The sequence below is a fragment of the Anomalospiza imberbis genome, chromosome 12 (assembly GCF_031753505.1).
Source record: "Anomalospiza imberbis isolate Cuckoo-Finch-1a 21T00152 chromosome 12, ASM3175350v1, whole genome shotgun sequence".
NCBI lineage: Eukaryota > Metazoa > Chordata > Aves > Passeriformes > Viduidae > Anomalospiza > Anomalospiza imberbis.
The window spans coordinates 18,169,518-18,181,538 of NC_089692.1; the positions used below are offsets into that span (position 1 = coordinate 18,169,518).

A 12,021-nucleotide genomic window follows, 5' to 3' on the forward strand; every position below is an offset into this window, starting at 1 on the left:
CTTGGAAAGGCTGAAATCTTGTTATCAGATCTATTCTTTGAGCTGCAGCATGATTTTTATTGGTTTTTATGGTAAAAGTTATAAAACCTTGGCTCATGCCTCCATCACTGAGTTTAGCTTGATGGGAGATGACTCATTTCAAGTTCCACATCGCCACATTCCTTGAAACTTTTTTATGAGTGCAGTCAGGTTGTGCGCTCGGAAAATGCTCCTGTGTTTGGCAAGGAAGATTTTAAAGCACCTTGAGCAACTGCTGTGCAGAAATTAGCTTAGCTGACCAGAGCTCTATCCCGAGCACATGTGCAGGACTGGGAAAGAAAAGTTCTTGCACAATTGTGTGCACAAAAAGAACACAGCTATTTGCTTTTGGGTGGTTCTAGATTAATATTAAACAGCATTGCGAAGTGTTAGGGAGAAGGAGAAGCCATGTCTTGGATGGAGCACTATTGGAGCGTCCAAATATTTGTACAAAATCTTTTGGAGCGTGCAGGAGCTGGTGTTGGGAGGTGGCAGCGGTGACATCCACCCTCGCCGCGCTCTGTGTCCCAGCACTGGCACAACCCTCTTTCCCTGGCACATTCCTTTAGGGCCAGCCCTTATAACGGCAGTCAGAGTTTCCAGGGTGTGGCAATGGCATTGTTTATCCACAGCAGAGGGGAAGGAGCTGCAAACGATCTTTTTCCCAGGCTGGCTGTGACAATACACCTGGGGTGGGGTCAGCGGGGCTGTGTCACCCTCGCCGTGCCCCACTGACCCACTGCTCGGTCTCTGTGTGCTCAGCCTTGGAGAACTTGCTGTTCCCTGGCAGAACTAACTGATAAACAGGAATTTTGGATCCAGAGGGATTGTTCTTTTGGTTTTTTTTCCCCAATCTTCATGTGTTGCAAGATGTGATGTGACATGTTTGGATATTTCTTTCTCTCTCTCTCTCTCTTTTTTTTTTTTTTTCTTCCTTTTTGGAAACTTTTCTAGTGGATAGAGAATTACAAGGATCTGTACAGCAGGGAAATTTCTCCCTAAAGAAAAAACCATATAATACAAATACCTGAGCTACATGGTGACCAGATCTGCCTGAGGCTATAGGCTTTAGACTGTGTCAGGGGAGGTTTAGGTTGAATATTAGGAAAAGGTTCTTCCCCCAGAGGGTTGTGGGGCACTGAACAGGCTTCCTAGGGAATGACTGAGAAAATTACTTGTAGGATCTGTAGACTGCCTTGTTTGTACAGCCTGAATTTGATCCTGCTTTCAGGAAGGACCAACACTGCCCTCCACAACAGGCTTGTGAACTGAGATGGGGCCCAGGTTCCATCAGCACTAACGAGAGCAGGGAAGGGACAAAACCTGAGTCTTGTGAAAAGTCCAGTTCCCAGATTTCCTAGAAAACAGTTCACTCAGAACGATCCCAATTGCATTTTTGGTATCAATAATTCACTTTAATAACAACCATTAAAGTTAGGATGAGGGGAGAGGGAAAGCCTTTTCTGAACAAAAACCCCTCTTATGTCCTAAACACCTCTGTGATCAGGATCTGAGTTTTTTTCAGAAGACTCACTCGTTTATTCTTGTGTTGGGGTTAAGGCTGGGGCTGTGCCAGAGGGTGGTCTGGATGTTTTGGGGATTTTCTGGCTGTCCCACCTCAGTTCCTCTGTTGGCTCAGAAAGTTCGATTTCTATTGTCTTGCACAATGCTACCAGAGAGGTTTTTGGTCACTGCAGCATCAGTGGCTGAGTAGAACACCAGGTACTTAAACACCCAAAGAAAACAGAGGGATTCTATTTTTAACATCTCCCTGAGATCATGTTTCACCTGGAATAAATCAGCAGGGTGTGATTTCTCAAGTGAGCCAGGTCATCTCCTCACATGGAGCTGAGTACCTGAAAACCTGGAAGCCTTTGGAAAGGCCAGCACTGCACTGTCAGGATTCAGCTTGCTGGTGGGAAAAAATAAAATGAGGGGTTAATATTTAACCTCTCATCCCCTTCAAAGTAATTTATGAATGTGAATGAACTTCTTTAGTTTTATGCAAAAGTAAAAAGAATTGTTATATCACTTACTTCTGCAGCAGTAAGGAGGAGGGAGTGTTTGAGGGAGGGTTTGAGGCTTTTCTTTACTATTGTGAAATTGGACAGGTTTATAGGACAGTTTTATTAGTGATTCACAGGGCCTCTATCTTGTTTCATACCTTTTGTGTACACATTTCTTTTGCCAGCTTTCAGAATGCTCGGACTGCAGTTTATTGCAAAGAAGGATGGAAAAGATAAAGGTTCTTCTCTACCTTCAGTAGTCATAAATCAGCCCACAAGCCCATGAAGGGATTAAATGTACATGTACGACTGGGATTTATTTGCAAATAAAACACACCACACCTACAAAATCTGAGGTAGCTCAGGAAAAAAAGATTATTTGTGGATATAAATTAATCAGGCAGCAGGAGGAGTAAATCTGTCGGTGAAGACAGAAACACTGTGAGCACTGGTGAGTGCGCCACGCAGGGACCTCCCTCCTCCTGCTCCCTCTATGCCATTAATCACTACATTTCCAACACCACCAGCATTAAATGAGGCTGGTTTTAGTGGAATAATGATGGAAACAGTCATTCCCGTGTAGGCAAAGCTGGAACCTGTGCAGTTGCTGTGGAAAGTTACTGGTTTGCTGCTCTCCCAGCCAGTGCCTGTGCCCCCATTTACTGGACTCCCTGGAGGTTCCTCATCCCAGGCTCCGGCCCTGCGAGGCAAGGCAGCGAGGACAAATAGTTTGGGAAGCAGAGCCTTGTTGCAATCCCACAAACCCCACAAACCCTGTTTGCCCAGAGCTCGAGGCAGAGTGTCCAGCCTTGCTCTGAGTGACCAAACCCTTCCGAGGGGCTCCCCTGCGTCACACGGAGGAGATGTTTGTTTTCCCGTCCTCTTCCCACAGCCAGAACATGCTGTAGCCAGGGACAAGTCCCTGGAGGGAGACACAAGCATCGTTCTGCCTTCTTTCCCTGTGGGAAAGCCCAGCTTGGGGCCACGCTGTCCCTGGCCAGCACCATCCTGGGGGCTCACGAGGGCTGACGTCCCTTCTTGCGGGGCTGGGTGGCTCTTTGTGGTGTTTTCTGGCTTTGGGAATGTGCAGAGAGGGGAAAAAAACAGGGAGCAAAGATTTTGCCAGGCACTTCTGGAAATAGCAGCCCTTAGGAGACAGAGGGATCCAGCACTGGGTTTTTAGTCCTTCCTGCAGGTTTGTTGAGTTTTATTGACAGCAAAGCCAAGATCACACCTGAGCCCAGCACCTCCAGGGCCAGCACGTCCCTCGAGCACTCCCACTGCCTCACCAGGACTAACCTGTCCCTTCCCTTTCACAAACACAATAAATATAGCAATATAATCACTGCACAGTAATAGATTAATTTTTGTGGCAGGTGAAACATTAACTCCCCTTTGTATCTAATTCCATCACATCTTGGGTGCTTTCAGCGATAACACCCAAATCACCTTGAGAAAGTCACTCTGTACCATCCACTTACACTGGAAGATTGAGCTTATCAGAGCATGAGGGAAGCACTGAAATATGTGCCATAAAAACACTGGGGGGAAAAACAGGCTGAGGCTTCTCAAAGGAGTCTGTCATAGGGACCAGGTCTGCCTGGGACTGCAGGATTTACATAAAATCAGATGTGTAACTCGACTGGAAAGGCAAAACTTTCCCTTTTCTTGTCAGCAGGCAGAGATGCCCACCCGGAGAGCACGTGGGGGAGCATCTGATACAAATCCAGTGCAGAAGCTTGGGTGGGGATTTTACAAAATAGTCAGTGATGGTACAGAGGAGGCCAGGCTTTTTTCTCCTGAGTGCTGGCTGATGCCACTCACCTTTCTGGTGAGTAAAACCCATGAAGAGTCAAGATTATGGTTCCTATAACCCCCTTCACCTTCAGGCTGACCCTCCCTCACACACAGCTTATGCTGCTGTCTGAGGAGGGTTAGCAGAGCCTCCCAAAAGCTGTGTTGATTTTTTCTCTAAATTGATGACAGATTGCCTCTCTGTAGTGTCCATAGTCTGAAAATGCTCCAGGGATGTGGCACCTTTCAGGCAAGGCTGGCTCTGATGTACAAAGTCAGATCCCCACAAGCTGATCCTGACTGACAGCAAGGCTGAGCCCCAGATCTTGGAAAATAAATCCTGCACTCCTGTCGATAAGGGGAGGCATTGATTTTTGTCACTGGTGCTTGTTTTTCTGCCCTTTCACTTTGTTGGCCCCTCATCAGAGGCAGGTTAGGAAAACAGAGCAGTGGTTGGACATGAGCTGGCAGAAAGAAACACCTTCCCTCAAATTGTGCAAAGCAGTGCTCACGTTTTTCCTGTGTATGGATTCCCAGGAATGGGTCCTGATGCTCTAAAACAATACTCAGCAGCGAGGCAAAGACTCGAAAGAATGATGGCAAAATAACTCTGCTGATTCTGCAGAAAGGGGAAAGAAAATTGCTGGAAAAATCTTCTCCAGTGGCCACTTTTGAGACAAACCCACGGTGTTCTGCACCCAAGGGGTTAAAGCACAGAGTGCGTCCTGCTTTGGCAGCTCTGTTTGAGTCATTCCCCCCAGATAAAGCAAAAGGAGTCTGGGATTGCTGCATGAAGGAGGAGGGATGTGCTGCACTATCACCACATGCTAAATCTTCCTGCTCCCTCTGCTTCAGGGACAGGACAAGTGCCTTTCTGAGCTGTTTGTAGCCAAGAACTGTGAGCTGCCAGGAAAACACTGAGTGTGTTCAGGCTCCTTCCCCCAGCCCAGAGCTGCTGGACAGAGGCAAGAGGGCTTGGGAGAGAAACCAGCGCTGAAACCAGGTTGGGTTAAATGGAAATTCTCCTTTTTTCTCTGCTGCTGTTTCACTCGGTGGCTGCAGTGGAGGTGAGTCAGCTCTCAGAGACTGTTGCAAAAAGAAGCTGCTGAAGTGCAATCCATGCCTTCTGCTCCCTGTGCAGGGCTGATGGAGCATGAGGCTGGGTGTGGCTCCTGCTTCAGGGGGAAGGATGGTTTAAAGGGTGGAATGGGCCTCAAAAATCAGTGGGTTTTTTTCCAATTCAGCATGGCATGTCCAGCAAAGGGTCTGGGCTGACCTTCACTCCGCTGTGGTCCCTGCAGTGTGTCCAAGGTCTGTGGTGCTGCTGGTTTTACCAGTTCAGGACACTGAGCTGGTTTCCAGCAGGGTTTTGCAGCAGCAGGGCTGGTGCCAAACCCTGGCTTAGTGCTGTCTTTGTGTGTCACTCTGTCGGGGTTTCAGGCTGGCTGAAATCAGCTGTGTGATGGGCAGCACTGGGGGGATGGTTTAAGGGGGATTTAAACTTCCTTTTCTTTGATTTTCCTTCATGGAGTGACTCTTTCTGTGCCCCATGCGTGGTGATGTCCCCTGGGTCACCACCTGCCGTGCCTCCGGGGCAGGGGACACTCCAAGGCTGCTCTGAGGTGGCATCAGGGGGTGCTTTTCCAGCCCTGCCATGAGGTGAGGTGCAGCCCCAGGGGCGCCCTGCTGTATCAGGAGTTCAGCACAGGAGCCCTCAGTGCAGCCACGGCAGAAAGGGTCCCAGAGGCCAGGGCTCCAGCATTGCCAAGTGCAGAGAGGTGACACCAACCCCCTCAATTCCCCCTGGGCTGCATCAAATCCTGTAGGACCAGCAGACATCCCATGGGTGTTGCTCTGACCCCCAGATGGCCTCATCTCCCTCTTGGGCTTGCTCTTCTCCCTCTGAAGTGGCCTTTTTCCCTCCCCAGAGCCCGTTTATTCCAACTTCCAACCACAGTGGAGGGTCTTGCAGGAGCAAAGCCCCATCCACTCCTGTTTAGGGACCACAAGGAGCAGCAGCCACTGGCTGGGGGCGAATTTCTCGCTGGCACAAGCACTGGGATTTTCTCACTGGCACAACCTTTGGGATTTTTCTCCCTGGCATAACCACTGGGATTTTCTCCCTGGTACAACCACTGGGATTTTCTCCCTGGCACAACCACTGGGATTTTCTTGCTCACACAACTGGGATTGTCTCCCTGGCATAACCATTGGGATTTTGTCACTGGCACAAGCACTGGGATTTTGTCACTGGCACAAGCACTGGGATTTTCTCACTGACATGACCATTAGGATTTTCTCAGTGACACAAGCACTGGGAGTGTCTCACTGACACGACCATTGGGATTTTCTCACTGACACCACTATTGGGATTTTCTCACTGACACAACCTTTGGGATTTTCTCCCTGACACGACCATTGGGATTTTCTCACTGACACCACTATTGGGATTTTCTCCCTGACACCACTATTGGGATTTTCTCACTGGCACAACCTTTGGGAGATTCTCACTGACACAAGCACCTCTCTCTCTCCTTTCAGCCGTGCAGAACGAGCGTGACAGGATCAGCATCCGCAGGAGCAGCTATGAGGACAATGGCTCTCTCTCCATCAACATCCTCACTCAGGCTGAGGCCATGGCACAGCAGGTAGGAAACCTGGGGACGGCCCCTCCAAACAGGTCTGTGGCCCTCAGCAATTCCAGCCCGCTAAACCAACCAGGGCTGGATGGTTTTTCTGCTCCTCCACAAACTCACAGGGAAGAAAACGCAAAATATTCAAAAGCAGTCGGGAAAAAATCCATTATCAAGGCAATACATCCTGCAGGGAGCAGATGCACCTTTGGTGGGAGATAGAAAACTGGAATTCCAAGGGCTGAGGGATGTTGCAGAGCCCAGGTCCCCTCCTCCCCCAGCCTAAATTGTTGCTGCACCCCTAAAATCTCACTGCATTCACACAGAATTTTATCCTTCCTTGAGGGAAGGAGAGCTACACTCTCTGTCCTGCTCTGAACATAATATTCCAGTCATGGTTGATTGTATCTTTCCACATAACTTCTTTATCAGGGCAGAAAAAATAATGTGAGTAAACCCACTGGGCTTCAGCTGACGCTGATTGCTTTTTTATTTCATGCTCCACCATTAATTTCACCCTGAGCGTCCTTTAAATTCTTATGCAAATACCCTTTCCCCACTGAAGCACACGGTCCAGATGTTGCACATTACATGCAGAAATGAGCCCACTTCCTTTTCAAAAATTGCTGGTTTTAACCCTCTCCCTGCCACGCAGCCCTGTAGAAATCAAAAAGAGAGTTTTGTGTCCCTGACAGCAACGTGGGGGAGAAAAGCTGGATGCATTTCATGCATTTGGCTGGCTGGAGGGATCGGTGGGGAGAAAAGCTGGATGCATTTCATGCATTTGGCTGGCTGGAGGGATCGGTGGGGAGAAAAGCTGGATGCATTTCATGCATTTGGCTGGCTGGAGGGATCGGTGGGGAGAAAAGCTGGATGCATTTCATGCATTTGGCTGGCTGGAGGGATCGGTGGGGAGAAAAGCTGGATGCATTTCATGCATTTGGCTGGCTGGAGGGATCGGTGGGGAGAAAAGCTGGATGCATTTCATGCATTTGGCTGGCTGGAGGGATCGGTGGGGAGAAAAGCTGGATGCATTTCATGCATTTGGCTGGCTGGAGGGATCGGTGGGGAGCTGATACACAGTGCTGCTGGGGATGGGAGTGCTGATTTTGTCCTGGAGAGCAGGGAAGGAGGCTGAGGAGGGCTGGGTGTGTGTTGGGACTGAGCACCACCTCGTGGAAGCTGCTCCATGGGCTGTGAGTCCGACACAGCTGAGCACCAAGTGTCCAACCACAATGGGGACATCTCAGGGCTCTGCTGGGATGAATCGCTGCTGTGGAGGGTGATAAAACACCGGGTTTTGCACCAGTACAAACACAGCCGGATGGTTTCTCTCTCAGTATTTATCCCTGAGCCCCGTGCACAGCACAGACATTGCCATGAAGAAGATTGCCACCATCAACGACGTGTGTGAATCCATGAAACAGCAGCTCCTGGTGCTGGTGGAATGGGCAAAATACATCCCGGCCTTTTGTGAGCTCCCCCTCGATGACCAGGTACAACCCCATGGCCCTTCCTGGTAAATCCAGTGCCTCTGAAAGGAATTCCCAGCTGGGCCTCTCACAGGAGAATCTGGCATTAACAGATCACCCTATGCAGAGCTACAAACAACAGGAGAGAAAGAGGGACCAGTTAAAAATAACTGCAGTAGCCAAAGTCCCTCAAAATACGGATTTGGTCAGTCCAACCTGCAAAAGATGCAGTCAAAAAAGAAATTCTGATTGTGTCAGACTGCTGCAGTTCCGATTTTGCCTTTACTGGTACCTAATAATTGATTATGGAATCTGATTATTTCCTGAGAACTCAAGTTACTCAAGCCCCTCTTTGCTCTTTTAGTTAAAACAGCTTCTCATTTAGTTTGCCACGAATGTAACACTTCTCAAAGTGAACATACACTGATATTTTCTAGCCCTGAACAGAACTTTATCTGTAGATCTGCCAGACCTAAGCAAACACCAAATGGGGCTTAATTAAACAGCAACAGCTCAGCACTCCATTCTCTGCTTTTCCAATAGAATCTAATTTCTTTCTCCTGTGCCACCTCCAGGTTGCCTTGCTCAGAGCCCACGCAGGGGAACATCTGCTCCTCGGGGTAGCCAAGAGGTCCATACCATACACTGACTTCCTGCTATTAGGTAAAGTAGTGAAACACACTCCTGCTTTTATAATTCACCCCTCCCAAGTCATTCCCAAGCGTTCTGCATCCCTGAAACCCCCTCTGCGCTCCTGGGCGTGGGCTGCACATCTGGGTGGAGACACAGTGCTGGAGTGAAAAGGAGCCAGTAAACTCACTGGGATTTTTTTAACTGTTCCCTCACAGCTTTGAAATTGTGGATGAGAAAGCCCCGGTGTTTAAATGGCATCTCAAACTGACTTGTTTTGGTTTTGTACCTGAAATTGCCAAGGCCCAGGCAATGAGGTATTTGGGTATAGATACTTGGAAAGTTTGCAGAAATGTCTGTTAAAAATTAGAGTACAAATAGGTGTTTCTTTTTCATGTAGCTCTCTGCCACCATAGGTGGGATTGTTCTTGGAAAAATGAGAATACTGACCCTAAAAGCTTCACATTAAATAAAAGAGAGAGGGATAACTTTGTGCGAGAAAAGAAAACCAAAAATAAAGATGCAGCACTGCTTACAAACAGGTGCTCAACGTAAGACTGGGCAAAGCAGAGCAGAACATGGAGCAGGCTGTGTGTACAGTTTGGGTGCACTGATGTGCAGCTGAGATAAGTAAGGGCCAGGGGATGAGATCTGGGGCTTGCTTCTCACTCGTGGATCAAATTATAAAGCTGCAGACTGGAAATTGCTGCAAATGGCACTGGGGCTATCAGACAAGCCTCCTTTGGGAACTGCTGGATGAGACCAGAGCTAGAGCCAAAACCTGATGGGGAATTTCTCATTCCCAGGGAATGATTTCATCATCCCAATGCACTGCCCAGAACTGGAAATCGCTCGTGTGGCCACCAGAATCTTGGACGAGTTGGTGAAGCCCCTGCGGGACATCCAGATCGACGACAACGAGTACGCCTGCCTGAAAGCCATCATCTTCTTTGACCCAGGTGAGATTCCCTCTGACTGCCAAGCACGGGGCTTGCACAGCAGCTGGGGGCTCTCCAAAATCCAGGAAAACCCCTTGGAAGCAGCTCTACATCTCAGCCTGCCCGTGCTGTAATGAGCAACACTCGGTCGTGCAGTTTTAAGGCAGAAATGACCTTAAACCTATTAAGTGACCTTAAACCTAACACCTATTCCTGAGTGTTCCACACTGTTTAGCAAGTGTGAACTCCAGCCAGGCTGATGTGCAAGGCTCTGCAGGCCCTGGAGGAGTTTGGCTGCTGCAGGAGCTTGGCTTTGGGAAAGCCCACCAGCCTGAAATGCAGGAGGTGATCATTAAGGACATACATGCCTGTATTAATTATGTATAAGCAGAGAGAGGCAAGCAGCAATGTGGAGTGTCCATAAGAGTCCAGAGAGCACCATCAAAAACCACAGAGAGCTGGGCAGCTCAGAGTGCCCAGAAATATCAGGGATCTGCTAATGGGTCTTGCTGGAAGCCAGCAGCAACCCAGGGCAGGGCTGATCCACAGGATGGAGAACAGGGAAACACAGAGAAAAACCAGTTTGGTTTGAAGCTTTGCTGTGTTTATTCCAGGAGCAAAGGGGGCTCTGCTTCGGCCCAGGTTCCAGTGGGTATTTCCCTGGAGCTCGGGGAGGAGATGGGAGAACGATCCCAAGTCCAAACCACGCCCTTTTGTCTTTTAGCATGGAGAAATCAGAGTGTCATCCATTAATTATTGGGTTTTTTGCTGTATTCGCTGATTCAGAATCAAGATCCAGGAGTTTCAGGAACATCGTGAACTTTGGCTCACCAAAGCCTGCTGTGAACAGAGGAGGGGTGCTTTCATCAAATCGATTTTGACAAATTACCTTCTCAGCTGATCAGTGTCTCCCTGCAGCTTTAGATCAATGTGACAATGAGGTGCTGAGGTTTCAGCTGGAAGGAGGAAGTGGGAAGTGAAGTTCATCCATGCTAATGATCAGGAATGTCCTCAGAGCTTCGCTCTGACACACAATCATTTGTTAACCACTTTATCTAATCTCTTGGCACTACAATGCCGAAAATGTGGTGCCTGTGGATTCTTTGCAGACAGTGAAGGAAATGGTGCAGTCATCCAGAAATCTCAGGTTTAGATAGCAGCAGAGGCAGGAGTGGGAGGCTGTAAATCCCAGCACTTCACCCGACCCAGGGACAAATTTATTTACTTAAGCAAAGCTGGACCAGTGGTCCTTGAAAAAAGGGATTGACCACAGGTCAAAGACAGGAGAGCAAGACAAGAACCTGATGCTGCAGCGAGTGTAATCACAACATGCAGGCACTAAAACTCCTTGCATTTAGTGGTGGCAGTTGTGACTCAAAGTTTTCAGGGGAAAATTCCAGGCTGTTTCCTTGGAAGGATAAATATTTTAACTTCTAAATTTTTCCCCTTCACTGATGGCAGTAGGCAGACACATCCATGTGAAGCAAGCTCCTATTTTCTTACAGTTTCCCTTCAAACTCCTCAAATTACTGTTTCTCCTCCAATTACTGTTTTCCCTCCAATCCCCATCACTGTTTCCCTGTTCCATGTGAAGCAATGGCAGCCCAAGCTGCCAGCTGATCTTGGAGACCCTGTCAGAGCATCACTGCCATCTCATCCTTTTCCCTGCACGCAGCCTGCCTGTGAGAAATGATCCCCACTTCCAAAAAATTTAGAAAGGTTTATTGAAACCTTTTCAAAAATACAACAGAAGACTGAATAGGGAAAATATTATGGTGCTGGGAGTAGAGGATTTTTCCCGCCATGTGCTCATCCACACAAGAGAGGTTTCACCTTTTAACCCTTTAGCTCCCCCAAAGTTCTGTCCACTGACTCCTTCTCTGCTGTTCAGTGGTGATCACTTCCTGACATCTTTTTTGGAGGTCAGCTGTTGCTGTGGTAACGAACCGACCCTCCCAAACGTCCCAAACCCAGGCCACCCCTGATAACAACACAAGGGGGGTAAAACACAACTATAAATCTATAAAACTTCTCTTAACATATATACATGTTACACTTCTTAATTGTGAGAGTCAGCCATCGCATTACTCACCTATCCCACTGCCTGAAAGGCCAAAATCCGCCTGCACGGGCCAGCAATTAACTCCATTTCCCCCTCTGCCAGACTGCAAAGGCCTGAGCGAGCCGGGCAAGGTGAAGAACATGCGCTTCCAGGTGCAGGTGAACCTGGAGGATTACATCAACGACCGCCAGTACGACTCGCGGGGCCGCTTCAGCGACATCCTGCTGCTGCTGCCGCCCCTGCAGAGCATCACCTGGCAGATGATCGAGCAGGTGCAGTTTGTGAAGCTCTTCGGCGTGGCCAGGATCGACAGCTTGCTGCAGGAGATGCTGCTGGGAGGTACGAAGCCCTCCCGGGGAGGGGCAGCCAAGCTGGGCTATGTCAAAGCTGTTGTAGGGCTGTGTGCGTGGGTTTGTGTCTGCTTAGGGGGTGTATGGGAGGGAGGATGGAGGGAAAGGGTTGGGGGGT

The 12,021-nt window shown here is 48.8% G+C and overlaps 1 protein-coding gene across 3 annotated transcripts in view; it reads left to right on the forward strand.

Moving 5' to 3' along the window:
• The window catches only part of LOC137481440 (hepatocyte nuclear factor 4-beta-like), a 36,803-nt gene that overhangs the window by 16,735 nt on the left and 8,047 nt on the right, over window positions 1-12,021 (forward strand). For all 3 annotated transcript variants that reach the window (XM_068203185.1, XM_068203186.1, XM_068203187.1), the window contains 5 exons: window positions 6,360-6,466; window positions 7,792-7,947; window positions 8,499-8,586; window positions 9,360-9,512; window positions 11,656-11,892. In XM_068203185.1, coding sequence (XP_068059286.1) covers window positions 6,360-6,466; window positions 7,792-7,947; window positions 8,499-8,586; window positions 9,360-9,512; window positions 11,656-11,892 — 741 coding nt within the window. The remainder of the gene's footprint in view (window positions 1-6,359; window positions 6,467-7,791; window positions 7,948-8,498; window positions 8,587-9,359; window positions 9,513-11,655; window positions 11,893-12,021) is intronic.